At 42.2% G+C, this 26029-nt stretch overlaps 2 protein-coding genes across 3 annotated transcripts; one reads left to right on the top strand and one right to left on the bottom strand.

Annotated features, from left to right (window-relative positions):
- Positions 1–206: 206 nt before the first annotated feature.
- Positions 207–4276, top strand: psmb3 (proteasome 20S subunit beta 3). The gene is made up of 6 exons (XM_083655237.1): positions 207–324; positions 1273–1457; positions 1963–2070; positions 2942–3119; positions 3906–4000; positions 4102–4276. The coding sequence occupies exons 1-6, from the start codon at positions 322–324 to the stop codon at positions 4148–4150; spliced, it is 618 nt and encodes a 205-aa protein (XP_083511363.1). The 5' UTR covers positions 207–321; the 3' UTR covers positions 4151–4276.
- A 1485-nt stretch (positions 4277–5761) lies between these two features.
- Positions 5762–19864, bottom strand: LOC310794284 (phosphatidylinositol 5-phosphate 4-kinase type-2 beta-like). 2 transcript variants are annotated; one of them, XM_083656254.1, is made up of 10 exons: positions 19282–19864; positions 15346–15443; positions 14407–14503; positions 13840–13992; positions 12908–13054; positions 12046–12084; positions 11307–11420; positions 10300–10561; positions 8711–8814; positions 5762–6971 (listed from the first exon to the last, which is right to left on the bottom strand). In XM_083656254.1, exons 1-10 carry the CDS (start codon positions 19423–19425, stop codon positions 6891–6893), a joined length of 1239 nt encoding a protein of 412 aa, XP_083512380.1. In that variant the 5' UTR covers positions 19426–19864; the 3' UTR covers positions 5762–6890. The 2 variants fall into 2 exon arrangements, with proteins under 2 accessions (XP_083512380.1, XP_083512379.1); XM_083656253.1 differs by having other exon boundaries at positions 13840–14008; positions 14408–14503.
- Positions 19865–26029: the final 6165 nt, after the last annotated feature.

Here is a 26029-nt window from a genome sequence, read left to right as displayed (position 1 = left end):
ACCATAGAAAATAACTTTACAAATCTGTCTCACATCACCCCTCCTTTCAGTTTTGATTTCGCTTTAACACGCTTCAACCAAACTATGCACAGATCGGCACGCCGCCGGTGTTCCTCCAATGGCAGCAGCGCATGACACCGACAACTGTTCATCAAGCCAATTACCGTCAAGCACCTCATGACGTAGATCATTGAAGTTAGTCAGTCAGAGTTCTGTGTTACCTACCTAAATCGTGTAGTCACTGTACGCTAGCAACCATTCATATCAACAGCCAACAGGACTAGCTGGTTTGCAAGTGATAGGGATAACAACGTCGCCACAATGGTAAGGAAATCATACAGAAGATAATGTTAGTATAGTGTAGAGTGGCCTTTTCTTGTAAAATGGCTTTTAAATCTAACGTCAGTTAGCTAAGCTAACGATTGCTAGTGCAATAGCTAAGCTAATGTTAGCAGGCACCTGCATCATGCTCATCTTAGGTTCGTTTTTATAATGTCCTTACAAATGATCATCACAATTTCCTCGTTGAACATGTAGGAATAGCGTGGTAACGTCAGCTGACATTGCTTATGAACCATACTGTAGGAGAGAAGAGGAATATGGATGACGCTAGCTAACGAACGCGTTAGCTGCCTCTTGAACAAGAAGACAACTGCCATGGCATTTGGCTAGCTAATCTAGCTAACGTTAGCTTTTACACTTTTCTAACTCAAATTGTGGTAACTACGCTAATAACCGTTATCAACTTGTTCAGGTCCGTGGTTAGCTCAATATCATCGTGACATAGTTGGCAACTGGATGTTTAGCTTTAGTGCAATCTCAATAATGTCAGTGCAGCAGTAAAAACGCATTTCAATACATTGATACAAAGTGACATACATAGAAATGCATACATAGAAATACAAATGATTTGACACTAGTATGGATCAATATAAACACAGCTAGCCTAGTACAGCAACTATAATAAAGTAAATAAACTGCAAATCATGCAAATATCATTATAAAAAAGCCTCTTCATAAAAATGTGACGCAAACAGCTCCATCCCTCTTTAGAGTTATTAGATTTGAAGATTCAACCTAGCTGTAGTCTACAAAGTGGTCAGGTAGAAAGTCACGTTCGCTGCTGAGCCACTGTAATGTTACCACAAAAACTTCTCTCCACACGGCTGAAGTTCATATCTCCTCTCTGCCTCTGACCGCTGAACTGTGAATCCTCTGTATCTTCCATAGTTGGCTTGTGTCTGACATACCACTCTCTCCTTCCTCATCCAGTCTATTATGTCCTATAATGGTGGGGCCGTCATGGCCATGCGGGGGAAGAACTGTGTGGCGATAGCTTCAGACAGGAGGTTTGGCATTCAGGCTCAGATGGTCACCACAGACTTCCAGAAGATCTTCCCCATGGGAGAGAGGCTGTACATCGGGCTGGCTGGCCTGGCCACTGATGTGCAGACAGTGTGAGTGTGTCTAACTAGCCCTTGCTGTTGAAATAAAGAGTTTAAGAGAGAAAGACACAGAGGCCCTGTGTCTTTCTCTCTTATGTACAGTTATGCAATATGCAATAGACAGGAAATGATTTTGACAATTTCCAGATCTTAAATAGTATTAGTGCAGACAAACTGTACATTATGATAAATTCATCACCACATTGTGATAAGCTTATCCTGGAGAGAGGCTGTGAATGACACATTGCCACTAGTTATTCTTCATAATATTATTAGCCAGGAAGTGAAGGGTCTTGTATCTCAATGGGACCTTCCTGGATAAATAAAGTATGAATACAAAATAAAATAGCCTATATTAAAAGTTGTGAAATGATGGATTACATTACATTTGCAGTGTTTATAAATTAAGGTTTGGAAAAGTATGATATTGTCAAATCAAATGTAAAATGTGTATGAATTCAGGAAGGATCTACAGGTCATTAGTCTCTGACATTGATTGGCTTTGTGTTGTGCTTAGATCCCAGAGGCTGAAATTCAGACTGAACCTGTATGAGCTGAAGGAGGGTCGCCAGATCAAGCCCAAGACCTTCATGAGCATGGTGTCCAACCTGTTGTACGAGAGGAGGTGAGTTGAATGAACTGGACACCAGAAGAAATTCATGATGATGTGGTTCAGATCTGGTTAAGTATTATTCCACAACCAGCACGTTATGATTAATGGATTCATTTTTTGATGTGACATTCACACAAAGTGCCTAGCCCATTACTTACACGACACAACCGATTAGTTTAGTTACAAGGTTGTGCAACATCATAAAATTCAGCAAACTGAGATATCATTTCACACAAACAAATAGCAGCGTTTCTGCTACAGAAATTGGTCCCGGCATGTGTCCTGGATGAATTCAGTTTAAAGGACAGATGGGATAAATTCTGGACAAATATTAGATCTGTGTTTATTTTGCTTAAAAACTATTGATAGCAGGCTATAGGACCTTCTAATTAGTGTGGATATTGTATATATGGACATGGACTGCACTTTTTTGTGTGTAATTTAATCTTTTATATATTTTTTCTTCTGACTTGATGTGACAGCTATGCTGCATGCAAGTCTAATTCCTGTAATCTGATTACCTACTGTGGCAATAAAAGTAAAAAGTGATTCTCATGTGGGCCGGAACATTTTTGAGATTTTCAAGTGGGGCATGAATCGGAAAAGTGTTAGGAACCGCTCATCTAGCCAATGAAAATTCATAAAGACAGAACATAACATAAACATTTTGCTACACGTACACCTACATGGCTTATTGGTTAAATGATCTAACCAGATATTCCAGTGACATGATCTCCTCTCTCAAGAAAGACCTGGCCAAAATTGGAGCAGCATCATGACAACTCTAAAAGCTGAGGACAGACAACATCCAGCAATATACATAAGTAAAAATAATTAATGTGAAAGGTAAGCGCTGACATGGTTGATGTGTCATCCTCATCAGGTTTGGGCCTTACTACATCGAGCCTGTGATCGCCGGACTTGATCCCAAAACCTTGGAACCATTCATCTGCTCCCTGGATTTGATTGGCTGCCCCATGGTGACAGAAGACTTCGTTGTCAGCGGCACTTGCTCGGAGCAGATGTACGGCATGTGTGAATCTTTGTGGGAGCCGGACATGGTAAGTTGTGTGTGAATTATGATGTCATGTTTTCATATTTAAGTTGGTTGCTTGCTGTGGGCTTAAGTGGGGGTTTCGTTTTGTTTACATACACAACAGTATAGACGGTTTTAACTTCTAAATTGAACCCCCGCTCACTTCCTGTTGCAGTGTTTGCTATGGACATAAAAGAAAAAAAAACATTCAAGTGCAGGACTGACCATTCCGTGAAAACCGTCTATACAGCTGAGCAGCGAAAACAAAAGTAACGATGTCGAGTGAATATTTCTGCAGTTTGCCGAATGCTGAGAAAAAGGAAGTGCTGTGGGGTTGCGCTCTGGTGAAAACCGTCTATATTGTAAACATCCTGTTTACAATATCTGAAATAATAATGAGCAATTTGCTGATTTTTGTGTGTGCATGTAAATGTAATGGCTTATGGTGCACATGTGAAAGAGGTTAAACAGTTTAGTTTTCCTTTTTGGGGGGAATTGGGTTTCACTTTGCCTATTCACAAACTGCTCCATAACTAAAGCAGCAGGTTAACATTCTATTAACATTTGAACTTCACACTTTGAAGAATGCAGCATTGAAAGAATGCAAAATATGTTTGGTAATTATGGATTCATCATGTATTTTATGCTGTTCTGCACTGCTGCAACATGGATTGGATGTTCAAGAAAAATTTAAGGGAAAAGTTAAGGAAATGGACTGTATAGCTAGGAAGGTTTTGATCATTTTTCCCAACAGTATTCCAGCCTCGGCTTGAGCTCTATGACTAACCTGAGAAATGTGTCTGACATGCAGGAACCCGAGGACCTGTTTGAAACCATCTCCCAGGCCATGCTCAATGCAGTTGATAGGGATGCCGTGTCTGGCATGGGAGTCGTCGTACACGTCATGTAAGTACAGTGATAAAATGCTAATATGGCCACATGGTACAGCAAATCTCAAGTTTGGTTTAGATTTGTAATGTTTGACAACCTGATGTTTTCTCTCGCAGTGAGAAAGACAAGATTACCACACGAACCCTGAAGGCCAGGATGGACTAGAGCCAGTCAGCAGCACCATACATGTACTTCACCAACACACACATTTTGTATAAAAATAATAAACAATGCTTGTATTTTTTCTCTTATTGATATTGTTCAATAAATGAACATAGGTTTAAACAAGGAGTTTGACTCGTGTGCTGTTTTTGAGAAAAGACATTTTGCTGAAGGTTTGAATTGTCTGCACAAAATCAAGATACTACATTATCCTTGGCAAGAGAATGCTTGTTTAGAAAAAAAAACTGCTCTTTTTTTTAAGTGACACCAACAGACATAAACATGCTTAACCATGCCTGTATTTTCCAGAACTGCATGGATTGCACGATTTTAATGAAATTGTGTAGGTAGTGGTACTCACTTTCCCAGGATGCCTTGCATTACACTGGGCACTAGCCACTAGGGGTGGGGGAAAAAATCGATTCACCTAAGTATCGCGATTTTTAATGTCACGATTTTTTGGATCGATCTTTAATTCCAGAATCGATAATCGCAAATTAAATTTTTTTTTTTTGGGTGCTTGCAGTCAGGCCACTCACTGAACAGCAGGCCAGGCGCCGCCTACTGGTTTACTAGTGGTTTTATTACTTTATTAGTTAGTCTGAATTAATAATTACACTTCAGGGTTAAAGTGGGTGCATCTCATTGTAAAATTGGACTTCAAACGGCCCAAATCTGGCTTCAAACGGCCCAAATTTCACGCGCGTTGGCCCATATCGGCCTGGCCTGCTTGGTATCTAATGCCCGGCCTGAATTATGATCCCAGTCCGCCCCTGTTTTTAACTATATCACCCAGCCCTACTCATGATATATAATATACAGTCTCTAGTGTATGATTCAACTTTTCCCATGTTCTAATCTAGTGTAAAAAAGCAAACAAACTGAAAAAATAAAAGAAAAAAATAAACAAAAATCGCAATAAATCGTAATATCGAATCGCAATAATCGTAGAATCGCAATATAAATCGAATCGGCACCCAAGAATCGTGATAGTATTGAATCGGGAGATAAGTGAATCGCCACAGCCCTACTAGCCACCCATCAGGCCACTGATTGTTATGTCAGGCTGCAGTGAGCCATTTCATTATGGTTTTCAAAATCCTTGTATTTGTGCATATATTTTGATGTAGCAGCAAATCCTGACTATTTGGGAGGAGAGAGAAATCTGAGCAGAGTTGCTATTGGTCATTGTAAATAAGAATTTGTTCTGAACTTCTTAGCTGACTTGCCTGGTCATATAAAGGTTCAATCTTCAGTGGGAAGCACTGACACTCCTTTTTTATTTTATTGTAGACCTACATTAGATGTATTACGATTTTTTATTTTTTTTGCCAATACTGCAGCCTTCTGTATGCGCCATGTCACCATCATGTGGAGGTGAAAGATAGATTTTTCTTTACAGATCTTCACCAGGATATGACACAGGCAAGGTGTGAGAGGAAGATAAAGAGCTAGAATAATTGACTAAAAGTCAAACTAATGGACAGTCTGAAGGAAATTAATTATCAGCACATTACATCTGTTAAGCACTAAACTTCAGCCTATCATTTCAGTAGACACACGCAATCTCAGTCAAGCACGAGTCAATGAAGTAAATGCAGCCCCAGCGCAAAACAAGATAAAACTCCCTTTAATATGCAATGAATCATTTTCAAGTAACTTTTTTTTTCTAATGTCTGTTGGTAACAAAACAATACTGTATACAAACACAAAATTGCTACATTAATGTAAACAAGATATAAAAATGATTCTTATGGTAATAAAACAAGTATTTGCTGTAGAATTCCCCTTTTTATGTGAATTTTTTCTTAGACCGACCACCAAGCTCACAGTTAAAATTTCAAAATATTCAAAAACAATATGGCAACATAACATTCAAAACACCTTTTTTTGTTTTCTTTTTTTAGTCGCAACACTCAGATGCTAAGTTCAGTGGTTTGATGTTTCAACGTACTGGTGGAGTCTCATGTACATATCAGCCATGCATTTTTGATATTGCATTCATTTACTTAATAAACCATTATATATTAATGTGTTTATCTCCTGTTGTCGTTCCAATTTGTTTCTGTCAGCAGTAATTCTTGTAAAGTTTTTGCTGTTGAGAGAGAAAAGCCTGATGGCGACTGTCGAAGAGTTTGTCATGCGATCCGATCAATCTGCAACTGTGCGAGTGTGTGTGTACATCTGCGTGTGTGTGTGTGGGTGTGATTGTGTGTCTAATTTCAAAAAAGAATAAGAACAACAACGTGATCGGAAACCGAACAGACTACTAACAGACTCTTTTTAACTGCTGAAGCTGACACACTCGTTCAAGGCATTAGTGAGACAGTTCCCGTGCTGGCGTGAGGAGGGAGGCAGAAAAATGGGACAGGAAGAGATTTGTCAGACATTATTCCAAATTCAATTAGGGTATCACAAGTTTTTTTCCTTGTAAGGGGCTTACACTGTGGGTGGTGGGGGCGGATAGGCAGAGGATAGTATAGGTGGGAATGGGGGGGAAAGGAGGGATGGGGCACGTTGCTTTTTCAATAGAGTCCAGCGCCCTCTCTCTGTGAGACAGTGTAACAGCCTCGTTCTCGTTCATCCTTCCTTCCTGTCTGAAGTCTGTTGTCCCGGCCGTGGGAGGACACCAGTAAGGGGTTTGGGTTGGTGGGGGGGGGGCTGGGGGTTAAGAGAAAGAAGTGGGGCTGGGGTTTGATAAACCTGTGACAGGATGTGATTGGCTGGACTGGGAGAGATGAGTCTATGACAAGATATTGGACATGAACTCGAAGAATCTTTTGGAGTACTGCTCTGGGTTCACCGTCGAGATCTCAGCCCCCGCCTGAGGGGGGAAGCACAATTAAGAGCAATTTATTTTCATTTTCCCTTTAGTTTGTGTTCATGAGATGTTCGAAGGGATAGGTAACTGCACTATTCTAAGTTAAAAAAAAATCTCAGCTGCATAAATTCAGAGCATAGAAGATCAATATACATGTACAAGTACATGTAAATAAGTTACATGGAACGTGTGGGGCCAATCACAAGTCACATTAAATCAAAGACGGCCAAGTATGGCCAAGCCAACATGCTGGTACGCAAATTCCACATGTGTACTGATGATGTAAAAATTGCACTTTTTAGAACCTTCTGTACTCCTCTGTATACGGCCCACCTGTGGTGTAGCTATAGCAATGCGAGAATGAAAAAACTTCAGGTGGCATATAACGATGCATTCCGAATATTGCTCAAACTCCCCAGGTGGAATAGCGCAAGTGAAATGTTTGTGTCTAGGAATGTACCCACCTTTTATGCTGTTTTGAGAAATGTTATGTTTAAATTTATGGGCAGACTGACAGAGTCTAGCAATCTGATTATAATGGCTCTAGCTGACATAACTAAGAGTGATGCGAGGTATACATCATGCTTCTGGAAACACTGCCGCCAAAGTTTGTATATCTTTTAATTATATTTCTTAATCCTTTTTACGATTCTCCCCAATGTGGCATTGTTGGGGCAAGAGCATGTGTGTGTGTTTTTTATGCACTCCTAAATGTTTCCTGTATTGTCTATTGTACTGTATTGTCTTTTTATGGACCAACTTGTGTCTGAAATAAAGTTGATTGGTTGATTGAAAGAACACTTGTGGTGATTGGCTGCGAGCAAAACTATACAAATGGTAATGTTTTTATACTGTAGATCTGTGTACAAAAAGGATCAAATGCAGGTATTGTTTGAGAGAAGGGAGGAGGAAGCGCTGCGTGGGTCCTTAGTAAAATCACTGAAACAGGTGCTCTTTGGTGAGGGTGGAGAGAAGCATGAGAAAAAAGTTCAAGTTGGATCCTTGTAAAAGTAAAAAAAAAAAAAAAAAAGAGTAGAATACAGGAAAAACTTGAAGAAAAGCAGGTATTGTTTGACTGGAGATGTTTCAATACTACTTGGTACTGGATTATTTTGGTACCGATACCCAGCCCTACTTACATGGTGACACTGGTTTGTGCACTATTAATGTCCTTACACATCGGGAGCATTTCTTTCGTGCGATTAATTCGCACGTCAATAATATTTTCCAAACCTATATCAGTCAATGCAACCGTGCATACCAACGGCGAAGTTTCGCTGAGCGTTATTGCGGCGTTTATTTTTTCAGAAATTCGCTTCCGACGTGCACACATCTGTGGCTGTGAATGACAGGTGGGCCAAAACTCGCATCGCAATTTCGTGCCGTATATTCGCATCGCTCTTGATGTGTAAGGACCTTTACACTTGTGTGTGTGTGTGTGTGTTTTTACCTTTAGTGTGTGCAAATTCTTTTTGAACTTCTATGTTCGAAGGCAGAGCTTATACCAGAGATGCTCACAAGTCATTTTTTGTAAGTCCAAGTCAAGTCTCAAGTCTCTTATGGATGAATGTTCTATCTGCTTTGTGTTACATGTTTTAAATTCTGTATCAGATACACTAGCACCCCAGTGCACATATTAAAACAACATATTCCTTCCATTAAAACAATACTGTTTAAACATGTCTAATCACAACACAGGACTTTCTATCCTGTTTCAGCTGCAGCCTCGTCTCGACACTCACCCCGTGTTTCACAGTTTTGGCAGCATGTGCAGCTTTTTTCTTAGCGTCATAGTGCGTGAGGATGTCGATGATGGCCATGAAGTATACCTCCTTCTTCACAACACCTACCACAAGGGGCAAGATACAGCATGAGGAAAAACATCAGGAGGTTTCACTTTCACCTGGAGACACCACGACACACACTGCCTGCCTCTTATTGCTTTACCCCGTCTGTGGAGCATATAAATGTATTATACTGACACACATTTGTTACATCTATTGTCTGGACATTGTGGTTTTGACATTTAACTCCTTAAGCTTCCTTCACATGATAATAAATAAAGTAATTATCTATCTATAAGCGATCTTCTCTTCTCTCACCGCGAGGTAGAGCGTAGAATGGTCAGAGGTAAGTAGGTCAAAGTTGATCCATTTTGGACTTTGAGCGCAGCGCACGGTGGAAAATTTGAGCGGTGCACAACGCAATGGTAGCGCTGCCGCATAGTTGGGGGACACCGTTCTTCCCATGGCAAAACAACGACACAGCGGGTGCAGAGCTGTTTTCCCACGAATCATGTGTGTGGGGGGCTTTACTTTTCACTGTTTATCATTTTGGTGATATAGGAATTATTTAAGATTATTCTACAGCTCAGTGTCAACTAAAAATGACCACAGATGAAAAACTGGGTTATATATCTTTATCATTTCCTGTTTCATACTTTTCCAACAGCCACAAACAGTTAACTAAACGCATAGACACACTGCGTAACGCGTCATCATTCAGAAGCCACGCCCAAGACGGGGGAAAACAGAAACCCCCCTCCAATCCTGGCGTTCTCCTATGTCACGTGCATGGTTGCGTGTTGCACAAAAAGATCGTATATACGGAAGATGAACACTCCAACTTACTTCCTTGACAGCTAGATCCACATTTTTCTTCTCGCCAATTCTCAATGGCTTCCTTGTTTTGCTCAGGAGTACAAAAAAACTTTAACTGGCGATTTTTTACATTTGTTGTCTGCGCAGCCCACCACACAAGAGCTTTTAGCTATGTTTAATTCAAGGAAAATGACGCTGGTGTGTGGAAATGAATGGAGCTTTTCCCCCGTGATGGGCGTGGCCTATTTCATGCAGTGTCTCTATGTCTAGACTTAAAGCCCCATTCTGTAGATTTACTATTTGGAGAAACTGTGCCCCACCTAAATGCTACACTGTTTGTACATTCTGTTATCAGCCATATTTTACTGTTTCTACTTGTGCTCTCTACTTTGCTTACCTTACTGCAGTGTTTATAACTGGTTCTCTGGAAAAGAAATAGCTCAAAATATTCCCAAATGTTGTTGTCCCGACTTGTTTCAGCAAGAGAAGCGGCTAATCACACCGCTAATCAAGCTAGCAATGTACTTAACAATAAAAGCATCCAGTTAATTTGTCAGGGGAAAGCTTAATTTGAAGGTGCTGTACAGGAAATGGACTTAAACGTTCCAGGCTACTGTACCATTGAAATTATTAAAAAGCTGTTATTAAGGTAAGGAAGTCACTTAATAGGGCTTTAAAGCGAGGGTGCGTTCAATTCAGCGTATCAAAAGAGTGTTAAATGTGATGCGTACTGTCGTGGCTCTTGATTGCGTAGACGTCCACAGAGGGGTCGAACTCTCCGGGGCCGAAGAATCCACAGAAGTTGAGGGGGTTCCCGGGGCTGTCAGGAGGGGTGCCGAACGAACCGGTGAGTGCGCCTCCACCCATCCCATCATTCTCGTACTCCTCCTCGTCTCCTGCGCCCTCCACGTCCATCTCCTCCTGCTCTGCCCGCTCCACATCATGGATGCCCACCAGAAGGCTGTAGTCCATGATCTTCAGGGTGGCCAAGAACTGACAAAACACACACGCACGTCACGAGGACTTCAATATTGTTATACAGTATATCATTAGGCTTATGTATGCAAAAATAACATTAAATAATCCATCTGATGTCCATTGCATTAACTGCATAAAGTTAACGTGGTCTCAAACAAAACGGAAATTTTCAAATATTCTCTACAATGTTTCATACATCATTTTGTCAGTTTTTTTTTTCTTATCATCAAATTCGACAACAGAATTATGTAGCACAATAATACAATATCATCACAATATGACGGAGAAACAATAATATTGAATTATTGCACACCTAGGGTCATATTATATTAATGAAACATTTAAAAATAAAAACATAAACACAAGTTTAAAATTGGGCAAAATCCAAAATGTTGCATAAGTCAACGGAGTCAATAAACACTTTTAGACATAATTTTTGAAGTTGAAGATTTGTTCAACTTCACACATATATATATATATATATATATTTATATATATATATATATATGATGCCTGAATTAACACATCCAAGTGCCTGAGGCAGGGTATGTCAGTCTAGAGGCCCTGATGGGAAAAGTGCAACACCTTCAGTCTGGAGTATAGACTACAGAGTGTCAGACAGCCCGGCTCCAGGATCCTGGCCTACACTGTGACTCTAGGGGCTTAAAGGGTCTCCCAGACTTAGCCATGCTTTGACCATGGTCAGTTCTTCAATCCAACTAGACAGCAAACTACAGAAGCCCCTGACATCATTTATTACCTCTACATCACGCTTTAACTTCTCCAAGAAGTACTTCTTGTTGTCGTCTCCTATCTGCAGCTTCTGGCCTTCATTCAGGAAGTCGTTGTCTTTAAAGGTGGGGAGTTCCTTAGCCTTAGCAGAGGAGAAGGACACAGGTTTCAGGTCACATGTCATTATGCAGCATATGGGCTTCTGTCATTTTATTTGTCTTTATGAACAATGTTCTCCTTTACTGAATTTCTGCCATTCTAATTCTGTGATATATGAACTTGAAGATGAATCAGAATGCAAATCACTTTAATTGAAGTGAAGTACAATACATCTATAAGAATTTGTCTTCTTGACTTCGGCGACTTCTTTTCAATGTGATTTTTGAGGCTCAATCTACTTATTGGATTTAATTAGATCAATCTTTGTATGTTTTCACTTGGCCTGAAAATGGCTGTCGAGCATCTGTGGTGTATTTCTTTAAATCCCTAATACTTCACCCCCACTCTTCATCTCTTTACATTGCTTGTAACTACTGACATCTTACAGAGTTTAATACATGCAAACCCTCAAGCACAACTGACTATACAGAGCAAGACGGCAGTGCAAAAGATACTACAGTCAAAAGCTCAGTCTGGAGTACATCTATGTACTTATATCTGCTTTATTTAGCTGTAATTTGACAACACTGTTCCTGGGATCAACACAGGGCAGTTATTTCTGTCCTCTCATGTCAACAGTGATCAACACACAGAGAAATGAAATGTACCTTCTCTTTGTCGCTGGCTTCCCTTGAGACAGTAGAACCCTAAATATGAGGGTAAAATAAAGAGTATAAATAGAACTAATTGAAAGCAGCTGAGGAGAAATCAGAAGCACTGTTAGCATATGATGTTTTCTCTTTAGACAGCAATTTATTTTTATTTATTTGTTTTAACTGTCAATATTAGAAAGCAAGAGTTGTTTACTCTAGAGAATATTTGGCAGGCATAGAGGCATATGCTACAAAGGACATTCTGGAGAGTCAAGAAGTGTGCAGTCAGCGTACATTATTCAGTTACTGGCAGGGATTTAGAAACCAAACTAATGCGCTTCAGCACAAACCCAGAATTCTTAGACATTTGTAGATGAAATCTGTAGCATGAGATTATAAGATCTTCTCTTTTCAAATTCAGTGACATGTATTCGTTATTTCTTCTTCTTCTTCTTCTTTCTGAACAAAACCAGCCTGAGCTGCAACTAAAAGGCTCATTTACAGTTTCTCGCCACATCAGCTGTTCACAGTGAGTCACACTACACCTCCCATCTACCGTCTCTACTCTCTATCAAGATACAACTTGGATGAAAATGTTCATTATCCTTTATACGCTTTTAATATTTCTATACCTGCTTTATTTAGCTATTTCTTCACTCCTCCTGCCTCTCATTGAATCTCACGTGTGATTTTCTAACAGTCGAATGAAAAGCAAAAGTAACAGAGGGAAAACTTCTGATGTTTATAGATTACATAGACATTACTTAGCCAACCAAAAAGACTTTTCTTGAATTGAATGTAACAAAGTATTTTCTCACATTTTGGAACGTGATTTGCATAATTTTGTCCCGCATTTGAAGTAAAAAACACATCCCACCTTCAGGTCATACTTGCGGTGCACAGTGAGCCGATGGCTGAACACATTCCGGGTCACCACCATGTACGTCTCCACGCCGTCCACCGTTAGCCTGTACATGCCCAGGAACTGGGGGAGCAGCGTGCTGCCATGACACTCCACTATGAACTGCAGAGAGCCGGGGGATGAGAGGAACAAGTGCAGAGGGAATGGAGACGCTGCTTAAGTGTGGGAGTGAGGAATCAAATATACAACATGGAGACTCATTAACAGCAGGATGTGACACGTCTTATCACTGTAGCAGCAGGGTGGGAATTACACCGAGCCCATGGCCTCTGTTGCCCCTCCCTCTGGCCGTGATGCCCTGAGGCCACCTTGGCAGTGCCCTGCTACTGCTACTGTCAATTACTTTGAAAGCGTCAGTGATCTCAGTTTAATATAGCCTGCCCTATGCAAAGGATGTGTCATTGGCTCATTTTAACACACATTTCAGAAAAATCGCTCTTCACGATGTGGATAGTGCAATCCACATCCACATCAAAGCTTTGCCCCGAAAATGACAAAATTCCCACCCTGAGCAGCACGGCATCGTTTTATGCCTAACTTGAGATTTTCACTTTTCAGTTGAAGAGCACACGCAAGCGCGCAAGCACACGCGTGGGCGCGCACACACACACACACACACACACACACACACACGCGCGCGCGCGTGCGCGCAAATTTACGTCACTTCTGGCTCCAAATAACCAAGATGGCGACGGTGAAAATGCCAACCTTGAGGCTTCAAAACAGGAGTCCAAAAACCAATGGGTTACATCACGGCAGGTACGTCCATATTTATTATATGGTCTATGGGTTTAGCAAAGCCATATCTATATGTATATGTACGTGTATGTGTGTGTGTGTGTGTGCGCGCACGTGTGTGTTGCTTGTGGAGATGGGCGGGCCCCTACCTGGTGGTATTTCTTTAGGATGTTGTGCATCTCAGCGATGTCTTCGCTGGACACAGTCTTGATTACGAAGCGGTGGTCGTAGCTGGAGAGGAAGCGGTTGCCGAAGCGACCCTGGGAGTCACTGTTCAGCGGGGCACTCCTCGTTAGAGAGTTCTGGTCCAGGACAAACAACACGCACAAACACACAAAGATCACAAAACATCCTTCCGTCTAGGCTCCATTTGCAGCAATGAGCTTTTTTAATTTTTTGTATAGTCGACCTAGCCTAAAAAGCAGCATCAATCAATGACAAACAAAAAGCTGCTGCAGACAATCATGTATGTATGTATTTATGTATGCAAGAGAAAAAACAATAAAATTAACAAAAAGTGCAAAGTTAAACAGACTATATTAGCACTAAAAGGCAGTACTAGAACAGCAGAATCGAGGATCTAGTCTAAACAAAACAAAGACGTCTACTTTGCCTCAAGAGATCCTTTATAAAAAGAAATTATATGAAATTATCATCATTACATGTTTTAATCGTCTTCCTACACAAGTGTTGACCTAGTGGAGAGCCCGCCTCACCTGGTAGTCCTGGTCATCGATGCAGAAGCGCTCCCTCAGGTTTCGAAACACCATTGGACAGTACTCTTTGAACTTAAAGCGACTAGGCAGGTTTTCTCTGAGGGGAGAGAGAGTCACTTAATGGGGCTGCAGCCTGATGGAAACGCAGCAGAATATTGACTGATATTGACGTTTGTTGGCATGTTTGCTTGCTTGTTGTTGGGGTTTGACTTGAACTATTGTTTGGATCTTAATGCGCATCGTGCACAGACTATAACACAGTGAGGGGTGACGCCATGGGTTATTCTGCTCATCATACGAGGTGCATGTTGCCTGTTAAAAGGTAATGGATTCAACAGTGCAGGGAACAGCATTGGGCAGTTATATTTACAATCTCATTTAAATTCAGCATTACAAACATTTAAAACACGTCTTGTGAAATGTGAGCTAGGAACACCATTTTCATTCACAACTGAATTTGTCTTGGTTGATTAAACAAGAAGACAAATCTGTGCAAATCACAAAAGTATATGGATGTTTTATGAAAGCTGCACATACAGTTAATTTGGACTCTCCATTAGGGACAGTCTCTCTTCCTCCTTATATGGCGATTGCAGAAATGTAGTGCCAGGCGATGTTCTGAACCTTGCAGCCTTATAAAACAGCACTCTGTTACAGGCCTATGCCCACACACAGCTACTTTGTCATGAGGGCTATTTGCATTGCAAAGCCACTCAGTTATGTGCTCAGTGGGTGCTGTGACAACAACCTGTGTGTGCGAATACAACCTGACCCTGTAATATCTCTGTTTTGAAAGTGTGCATGGTGGCAATTGTTCCAATTGATACTGCGAACCTCGAGTAGATATACCCCATTCAGATGGATTCACCAAAGCTGTTTTTGCTTTTGCATTCTGACAGGTTTGAATGGGTGTAAAGAGTAGATAACAGGGTAACCTACTTGTTAAATAGGTGGTTGTCCACTTTGATCTTACTGTAGGCTTTAAAGTCATCTGGCATCAGCATTACTGGTACAGGCACGTTACTTAACTCGTTGATCTGAAGGAGAGCGGGTGAGAAACAGAGAGGAGATCAGAATAGCCTCACAATACATTGTAAGCAATAAGAAATCAAAATCGCAAGAAGCTGTGATTTGAGATAAGTCTCCTCAATAATGTGTTGAGCAGTCCCAGGCAAATAAACCAACTGTACTTAGTTTGAACTTGATCGTTCATTATATTGAAATCGAGAACACTGTAAGTACAGTATAAACATCTCAGCTTCTCCCTCAAATTAGGGATGCACTGATATATCGGCCGTATATCGGGATCGGCCGATATTGGTCTTGTTGACTGCAATCGGCCTATCGGCAAAAAAAACTCAAACAAAAACAAAATGTCATTCAACGATTGCATCAGTTGGGTCACATTCCGGTAATTTCTGCCTGGCTAGTGGCTACCGTACTCGTGCACCTATAAGTACTGAAAGATTCTTCTCATTGAGTAGGTAGTTGAATAGCAAGCTAAAAAGACTTGAAACAGCTATTTTCCCACAAAAGAATAATGTGAAAGGTTATATTAAAGGTTGTTTGTTTAATAATTGCATTTGTATGATTGAATTTGTGCTCATTCAAAGATAGTGTAATGAAGGGCTCAAAAGACTTTAAAACAGTTATTTGTTTATAATGAAGATTTATTTGTTTCCCTGTCACAAAAGGTGTAATATATATATATATATATATGCCCAAATTGTTATTTTCTCTTCTTTATTACATGTGTATTGGACCAGAATTTTGCAATCGGTGCATCCCTACCTCAAATATTACAAGGGCTGAAAAAGAATATAATGAAAAATCTCTGTCCACACTGCAATATTCAACAAAAATAAAACATTGAAATAAGAATAAATGCAATAGTTGCTAGAGAGTAGATCTCACTGAATACTAAATCTCTGAGTGTATTTACCAGCAACAATCATTAACTTTGGGGCCAAAGAACAAGCTGACAGTTCCTCTCGCTAAGTCCCCCAACACTGATCTTATCTGCTGAAGCTCATCAGACCAGAAGCTCACATTGATTTTTTTGAGAAAAAGCTCCTTTGATTCCTTTTGATTTCATCATCATCCTTTTGATTTATGGCAAGTAAACAGTCAAACAGCGAGAATTCGGGGGAAAGATGGTGATTCAAAAGTTTAAAAAAGATATAATTCAACCCACGAGACAGCTTAGGGGAAAAAAGAGAAAATCAACCTTCAAGGAACTACTGTATGAGGGGAAAGAATAAACTGACACAAACACTTTGAAAAGTAACAAACAAGCAGTACACAGTCCTGGGCTGCCACTGCTTTCTGTAAATTTAGCAATATGTTCTTCTGAAAGTTGCTGAGGTTTCATTGTTGGATAATCCCTTTAATACAATCAGAATATAATGCTGTTTTTAGATCTGTTTTGAGTTGTGCTCAAGACAGCTTTTAGCAACATTTCATTTAGGAAAAGCTGTGTAGCTTTTTAGCCAGCACACAAATGCAAATTAATTCAGATTCCTAACCAGACAAAAAAAATAACCCACATGGTTGTATATTGCACATTGCGTGTGTAACTTTTAGATGGTTTTAAAAATGAAAACAATATCATAAAACTGTTGGGAAGACCATTGTTGGTGGATTACTTTACTTCACCTGTCGCCATTACAGCGGCATCAAATAACTCCATGAACTCTATAGTGCATAATATCAAATGAAAACATTTTGAAAAAGTAAACTTTTTAGGTTTTTCTAACTACAGGTTTCTCTCTTAAATACATAATCCTCCAACAATGACATCAGACCCAGGCTTGGCTTCATAATAGTCAGGCTGGCTTACAGTCACTCAAGAGGCTAATTGGCATTCCAGCACAGTGAAATACAGACATTCTCTAAACTTGAAACCCTCAATAGATTCGAAGAGGGGACTATTGGCTGACGTTAAGTCAGATAACTTGATAGCCTCGGTGGTTTCCGAGGGTTAACAGCCTCAAATAAGTGGTGTGAATGACACAAACACCAAGTGACAATGTGTGGAATGTGTGGTGTCCAGCCTCACAACTAGGGCATCATTAAAAATGCAGACATCTTATGACTAAAGAACAGGGCTTTGAAGAGCAGTCTGATGTCTTGGATCTGCTTACCACCCACCCACACCTCAAATCAACAGGCCATATCCACACACCCATCACTGTTGACTGTTCATCCACGTAATGCATGTTGCAGTAATAATTACCATAATTCATCATTGGTTTGTTAATTCCTTGGTTTTATGCATTCCATTCACACTGTGTCATTTCTCTTTTAAGCTTAGCAGGCTTAGTGCTGTCTGTCTGTCTGTCTGTCAGTCAGTCAGGTGTCCTTTGTGGTTCATTCATAAATTATTTCTCACAGACATGAGCATGGTATTTTAATACAGGGAAATGCAAGCACAAAGTTGGGTGTACACAAACTAATTTCCAGGCCCGTAAATTAACACCAGCCACCACTGTAATGTTAGACTTACTGTAGCCAGTCCAGCAACTTTGGCAATTAACTAAATCAACATTAATCATCTTTGGGTTCGTTCAGATTAAAAAATAAGTCATGTTTGGCTGGTAGAACAGTGAATGTCTGGTGAATTTATGAACCAATCAGCCACTCTGGCCAGTGGATGAAAAAGCCAGTTTGCTGCCCAGTTAATGTGCTGTCATTTGATAATGGCGCTCCAGATGGGATGGTAATGGACTCAAGCCATCAGCAAGTCAGCAGAAAAGAAGGCAAGGACAAGACAGGAGTAGGAAGGAACCAAACGAAAGGACCTGGAAACACCTTACATCTGACTATTAAAGCCATAATGTAGACAGACACCACTGTCAGCTGGATTCACATTCACATGAATAAACTTGACCTGACAGAGTGGATCAAAAGGTAATTACACTCTTGGACATACTCTGACACTGTCGAGATGCTGATTCCCAATGCCAATCAAACAGATATTGGGGGAAACAGATGTCAATCAAACATATTGGGGAAACAGATATTTCCCTTTATATTTGCAAGTTAAATTAGCAAGCTGTCGGTGCAAAACTGCTTCATGAACACTGGAATCTGCCCTTCACCCTGCTTTTCATAGGCTTACAAAGCTCAGCCAAAAATGAACGCGATATGTTTTCTGGTCTATTTATAGGATAGTGATGTGTGTGGCATTAAGCAGAGAATCGCAGGGATGCACATGCACTCAGTAAAGAAGTTGCAAATTAAATATCAGGTCTGTTGGTGACGAGACAGTCTGCACGGCGGTGTGTCTGTTAACAATAGGCAGGCAGGCTGTCTGGTCTGCAGCTGTGGAGCTGCAAGTTGCTGCTCTGTGGCTGGCTGTCACACCCCTCCCATGCCTGCACTACAGTACAGCAGAGGCGGCTCACGACTTGGCTCCACATTCAGACGCTCCACCATCCGGAATTTATGGCGGTATATTGTTAACGATCGGATGAAATAATCCGACTTAAACATGCAGTTTGGTAATCATGTTCACGGCTGCAGAGCGCCTCACATATGCACATGACATCCGTGTAAACCCACGCTTCTGACACACCAACCCGCGGCTAGCCAGGCAGCTGCTGCCGCTAGCTACAGATTGTATGCAAAGGGTTTACAAGCCCCGGCGTGGAGTCAGCCAGCAGATTCCTGTCAAAGCAGACTACCAAGTACTTGGCGAGCATCCACGAACTTAACTACTCTACACAGCGCACGGAAAGCTTCAAAGTTGGCTTGATAGATGAAGGCAGCTGGCTAACAAGCTAGCTAGCTAACTCGAGCTAAATCAAAACAGCAGACAGGGGATAAACAAGCCGCTCGTTAGTGAACATGGACATGGATGGTATGGTTATTTACCGTATGGTTGACACCCCACATTAAAACGCTGAGAATAGGCTCGCTCGCACGGAATAGTTTCACTTTCTGTCCTATAAAATGTTTCTTTTTCGTCTTGGTTTTGCTGGCGCTCACAGGCGCTACGCTGGTACAGTTGGATGACATGTCTGGCTGAGTGGGAATTCAGGCAACACAAGACAGTCCGAGCTAACGGCAAAGCCCCAAGACAAAGAAATCAGAAGTTAAAGAGCGTAACAAAAATTATAAGTGCATCGTGCTCGTTGTCCAACTTGCGGTGTCTCTGAATAGAAGTCTCTCGTTGGGAGTCAGCGGTGGTGCATTTTGCGCCGTCACCACCCTTCCTCCCGAGCAGGCCACGGTTGAGTCCGGAGACCAGCTGGCGGAGATGAGAACTAGCTAGCCGGCCATCAGGCTTCACTGAGTCCGCCTGCACCTCCTTCTTCAACCCGGAGCGGGTGCACCCACTCTCCGTCCTCCTATCGGCCTGCAGTGCAACCCTCCCCCCCCCCGGAAAACGATTCGAGGCTGTTTTATTTGCAGCTGCAAAGTAATCCCATCATGATGCGCCTGAGATTCAGAGATTGTTGTCACTCAGTCACCACCACCAACCAGCGTTTGGGGTCTCCTCAAGATGGCGTCCGTGTTGCACTTGCACTTCGCAGTCAAGTGTGCCCCCAACCGACTGACAGTGGAACTACAGGCATTAACAATCTGTTCCACAGTGGTTCCACATTACACAGGGGTTCACAAACTATTTTCTTGAGCAATTTGAGAGCATGATTTAGAGATTTCACATTCAGATTTTGTAAGTAACCCCACCCTTGGACTCAAATAGCCTCCACGTGTGCTTAAATTGGCTCTGTTTTTCCTCAAATTATGCTCACACCCAAAACTTTTCTTTTTGGACAGATTTCCTGCACTCACACTCAAACAGCCCCTGTTCACACTCAAACCCTGTGTTTGTATTCAAATGTCCTCCCCTCCCCATTCAAACTGCTCTGTGAGCTCTTGAAACTTCTGCTCTTGGATCTCTTCTCTTCTATTGGTTTTTTGTGTGTGCAACAATCCTGTCAGAAATCCACAACCAATAGAATGTAGGATAGTGTCACATGATCCCCGACCCAGGGAGGACTGACTGCTCTGCACCATCAGATCAAGAGAAGGGGTTATTGGTCTGCAACAGGATGATACCTCTTAAATGCATTTGTGAGCAGTCTGCTCAAATGTAGGCCTATTTTTGTTCTACACAGTTAATAGAAATGCCATTGTCTTGCCCACAAAAGCCTGCATCAGAATGTATGCCATTATATTCTTTACAATCTGCCTTTGCGTGGAAAAATGTCAGTGGAATTATTTTAATATTGCAGAACAGAACTACAAGATATTTGATTTAAGGCCAGAGTGACACTTCTTCTCATGTTCTGGCATCTTTGTTTTTTGGCTGCAGTGAGCTGCTTTTTGGCTGCTGTCTGCCCCTCGCCATTCGCCAATATGAAACCCTATCAAGTATATTTCTTGTGGCTCACTTTTTAAGCGGTGCAGATGACTGACTTTGTGTGTCCTTCCATCCTTCCGTCCGTCCATTATGGCACGGACCGTCTGTCCTGTGAGCCCCAGCGCCACAATGTCCCATGGGCCCCAGCCCCACAATCGTCAATTGGCCAAGCACCGTACATACAGTATGTCTGTCATGTGGGTCTGACTGATGTCATACCCCAGCCCCAAGTGTCGATTGGTGGCCAGAGCGATGACGTCATTGTCCAGTGGTGAGGGATGATGTCATATTAGTAAACAAACACAATCCATCAACTGAGCATGCAAATGCCCCGGACTGATGATGTCATACCCACTGATGATGTCATGCCCCACAATCATCAAGTGATGTGACTGATAATGTCATGTCCCACAATCATCGAGTGGGCCAGTGGTGACTGATGATGTCCCACTGATGATGTCATATACATTGTGACATAATCAGTGATGTCATATAGTAAATGACATCACTAGTATGTGTCACTTAAGCAATTGTGATGTCATCAGTGATTTATGACAGACTGATAGGCTGTCTGCACCACTTCTCACCTGGGTGTGATTTTTTTTTCATATGGAGAAACTTCATTCAACTTCATTCCGCATTGCACCAAGTCAAAGGCTTTTCTAAATAAAAGTCCTGCGATACATTTTTCAGTGCGGAGGACAAATAAAATGTTAGCTGGTGCACCTGGCTGCAGACTATTTCACTGTGACATCATCAGTGAAGTCATAAATCCTTTCCTGCTAGGACGGGTGCAACTTGGGCAACTCATGCACTCCAGCCAGATGCTGGAAGCGAAATCTGGTTGGCTGGGCTGTGACGGAAGTTATGTTATACACCGCGTCATACAGCATGCCTCCCATATTACAGTCCAGCAAGGAAACACGTTCAGTGGAATGCCGCGAGTGACATCACTGATGACATCCTCACGGAGTGCTCGAGTCACATCACTGGTGACGTCACCTATGCGATCAGATCAGACATTGGGACATATTCAGTGATTAAATAAATCATTCCATGCAGAGGTTATAAGTAGGACCGGTGGAACAGCGCAAGCCACTTGGGCAAATAGCGACCAACCAATTCTATGCATAAGTGATCAGATCAGACATTATGACAAATCAGTGACATCATCAGTGATAATCATAAATCCTTCCCTGCAGAGGCTATAAGTAGGACCGGGTCAAAACAGGTTTGAGTTTATAATTCCAGAAGTTAATGGCGCTTATTTTCCTTGATTGTCACACCAAGATCTGGCACGTAGACGGCCACGCCATGCTGAACGAAGGTGTGCTGGTGCAGGTGATGGGTGAACTATCCAACAACATGCAACCCATGAGGAAGTTCATGCAAACCTTTGTGCTCGGACCCGAGAGCACATTTACCAAAGAAATGGTGATGGAGAAGCAAAGTGCCCAGCAGGTCGGGCGAGAGTTTGTCCGCCATTACTACACACTCCTCGTCCAGGCCCCCAACTACCTGCACAAGCTTTATAGCAAGAACGCATCATACGTGCATGGCGGCCTGGACAGCAACGGCAAACCAGTGGAGGCTGTTTATGGACGATCTGAGATCCAGAAGGTGATGGCGCTTAGTTTCCGCGATTGTCACACCAAAATCATGCACGTAGACGCCCATGCCACACTGAACCTTGGTGTGCTGGTGCAAGTGATGGGCGAACTATCAAACAACATGCAGCCCATGAGGAAGTTCATGCAAACCTTTGTGCTGGGACCCAAGGGTACCATCGGACAAATCTATGTACACAACAACGTGTTTCGTTACCAAGACGAGGTGTTCGGCGACTCCGAGCATCCCGAAGAGTGTGATGATGAGTGTGAGGAGATGATTCCCTCTCCTGACGTGGCTCAGGAAGAATCTGTTGGCTTCTACGAACAGACACCCTACCCGCAGATGGTGGTTCCCGGCGAGGGGGAGGAAGGAGTGGCGCCGAGCACCGAGACAGAGGTCAAGAAGGCATCTGAGGCCGCTGCGGTGGAACTGAAGATGGAGATGACGGAGATGGAGCAAGAAGAGCTGAAACCGGTAAGCACATTGACCAAAGAAATGGTGATGTTGAAGCCAAGTGCCCAGCTGGTTGGGCAAGAGTTTGTCCGACATTACTACACACTCAAACAACACGACATGCAGCCCATGAGGAAGTTAATGCAAACCTTTGTGCTGGGACCCGAGGGTAGCATCGCACAATTCTACGTACACGACGACGTGTTTCGTTACCAAGACGAGGTGTTCGGCGACTCCGACTCCGAGCCTCCCGAAGAGTCTGAGGACGAGGGGGAGGAGAGGTGTCCCTCTAGGCTTGGGCAATATCCAAATTAAAATATTGCGATATAGTCCCGGCCAAATATCGCAATATACGATATCACATAATTTTGTATGATATCTTATATCACGATATTTGGCCGGGACTATATACTGTATATGGGACTATATACGTATATGATGATGATCATCATCATCACAAATTGATATATTTGTCCATATAAATATATCAATTTACTATGATGATGATGATCATCATCATTATCATCGTCTCTAAGAGAGCAACCACGTTCTCCACTTTGGGTACCCATACAACCCATTCTCATTCAGATATCTTGAGGTGAGGGGTCAAGGGACCCCTTTGAAAATGACCATGCCAGTTTTTCCCTAGCCAAAATTTTGCCTGACTTTAGAGTTAGATTAGAGTCAGATTAAAACAGACACAGCAGTAATGCAGATGCTTAGCATCTAGTTACCCATGCAGGTGAGCATTCAAGTTTTTTCTAGATAAGGAGTGTCTGCTGGCTATAAGATGAAAATTGGCATTCCAGAATGAAACCCCTCTATTCACCTTATGTAGAAGAGACAGTCTGGCTTGAGAGACTAATAGAAAGTGTAAACACAATCGGAAGTTCTGATTGTGTTTACACTTCCTGTGACTCATAAACCTAGTCTGACTCATATGTGAGTCAAACTAGGTTTGACCAGGTGAGTCAGACTAGTTTGAGCAGGTAAAACAACCTGCATTTTGAACAGGAAGTCGTGACAATGGGTCACGTTGGCAGGGCTGCATAAGGTGAATACTTAATAGAATACTCCCCTCTGGTGATGTGACAACTGGGGACATGTAGATAATTTGCCTGTCTGGTTGAATAAGAGTTTTTGCAAAATATATTGTTGGAAGTGTTCTGGGAGATTGTAGCACTGATATTTCACCTTAGATGAAGATACATGTTTGTATGATGTTTATGTCAAAGATAGTTTTAAGTTTAGAGAATAGATGTCTGTCCATCTGTCCCACTCAATGATTGTGGGCCATGACGTCATCAGTGGGTATGACATCATCAGTAAGGGCGTTTGCATGCAGTTGAAGGATTGTGTTTGTTTACTTATATGACATCATCATGGTGAAGGCGCTTCTGACCTTGCCTGTCCATCCGTCCTTCCACTCAATGATTGTGGGGTATGATATCATCAGTTGGGGGCATTTGCATGATGAATTGTGTTTGTTTACTAATATGACATCACTCACCACTGGACAATAATGACAATAACGCCAGAGGGCCACCAATCGATGCTTGGTGCTGTAGCATGACATCAGTAAAATGTCCAGTAAGTATTACGTCTTTTCAAGTCAACTTGGCATCTCAGGGCTTGTGGAGACTTGTATTTTCAGGTGAGCAGAATGGAGGCTTTTTGGGGCCGGTGTGCAGAATGCACAGCAGGGCCCTTACATTCCACTCTGTCGCCCAGACCATTTTAGCACGGATTCACGGAGGATTCAGGCGATGTAATGTCTTTCCGCTTTCCAGTCCGGTAGGTGGCGGTAATGCACCTCTGGCTAATATTTTGGCTAGCTCGTTCAGAGAGTTCCACAAGAGCCGGTCGTCGGACATTTCACCGTCTGGTGCCTCTCTCGATCCGACTAGGAATTTATTGATTCGATTTTTGAGGAGTTGACATGTATCGTCTTTTTTGTCCTAATGTAAAGCAGCTGTGAATGTGAATAATCGTTTGCTCCTCGGACTAGGGCTGTCCCGGCGAGTCGACGTAATCGATGACGTCGACGCACGCTACGTGCCTCGACGCGCCCCAATCGTCACAAAATAAAAATAGTGTAGCTCATGTTTGCGGCTAACTGTTACTTGTCGTTACTTTACATGGCAGTATAATGCCACTGAATGACCAAATTGATTGAACTTTTAACCATTTCGATTTCCACTTTCCATACGGACCGCCAGCATTGGTTAGTTGTTAACGTCGTGACAATTTATAACTGCAACCCCTGGCTGTATTCAGACTGATAGTATAAACCGGAAGCTGGAGCACGTTATAAACATTATAAATATTGTAGCGTATCGGTGATACGCCAAGGAACGGAGAGTTATAGTTGGTACAGGTTCTTTATTCACAGGCTTCTTTAGCTCCTAGCAGCTAGCTTCACACCGCTAGTTCTAGACACAACAACCGGTCTGCTCGCCCGCATGGCACTGACTGGCTTCCGCCCCGGCCGCTGGTCACATACATCCCCTTCCCCCTAGGAACACACCCACACACATCAGTTCCTAGCTGCGATCCAGACACTTAGGTTGCACATCACATACAGGTAATACCTGGATTACCCAAACACGTTACATACTCCTCACCCAACATTAGCTCGACGCCCACGTCGACACCCACAACCCACACATATCCCCCTGTACCAAAACACACCAACACAACATTTTTCCCATCACCACATCAAATTATAATTCCCCAACAACCAGTCTTTTCTTTTCAGCACCCCCGTCATAATGTCCAGTTTTTCATTAGGTACTCCGTAATGTCTAGTTTTCCATTAGGTACCCCCATAATGTCTAGTTTCCCATTAGGCACTCCATAATGTCTAGTTTTCATTATTTCCTTCTTTTTCACACATTCATTTAAATTCAACACAATAGCCCATTCAACAATAACCCCCACATTTTCCTTAACTTTTCTTTTCCCAGCAACTTCTTAATTTTTCATTTAAACCCCATTTCCATCCCCCCTTTTACAGCTTCTGTCCCCCCTGAAGCACGCTAGTCCCGCTCAACCCCCAGTGGGGTTAATCCTCTGCAGTGTAAGTCAGCACGGTCCCCCCTCTGTGCCCCACAGTCCTCACACGCATCGCAGTATCTTCGCACATCCTCCTTTTGTTTGCCCCAGTAGAAATGTCCACGGATGCGGGTG

Source organism: Poromitra crassiceps (genome assembly GCF_964638095.1).
Source record: "Poromitra crassiceps genome assembly, chromosome: 19".
Taxonomy (NCBI): domain Eukaryota; kingdom Metazoa; phylum Chordata; class Actinopteri; order Beryciformes; family Melamphaidae; genus Poromitra; species Poromitra crassiceps.
Note: the sequence above shows the minus strand (reverse complement) of the source record. Positions and strands in the feature narration are given on the sequence as shown.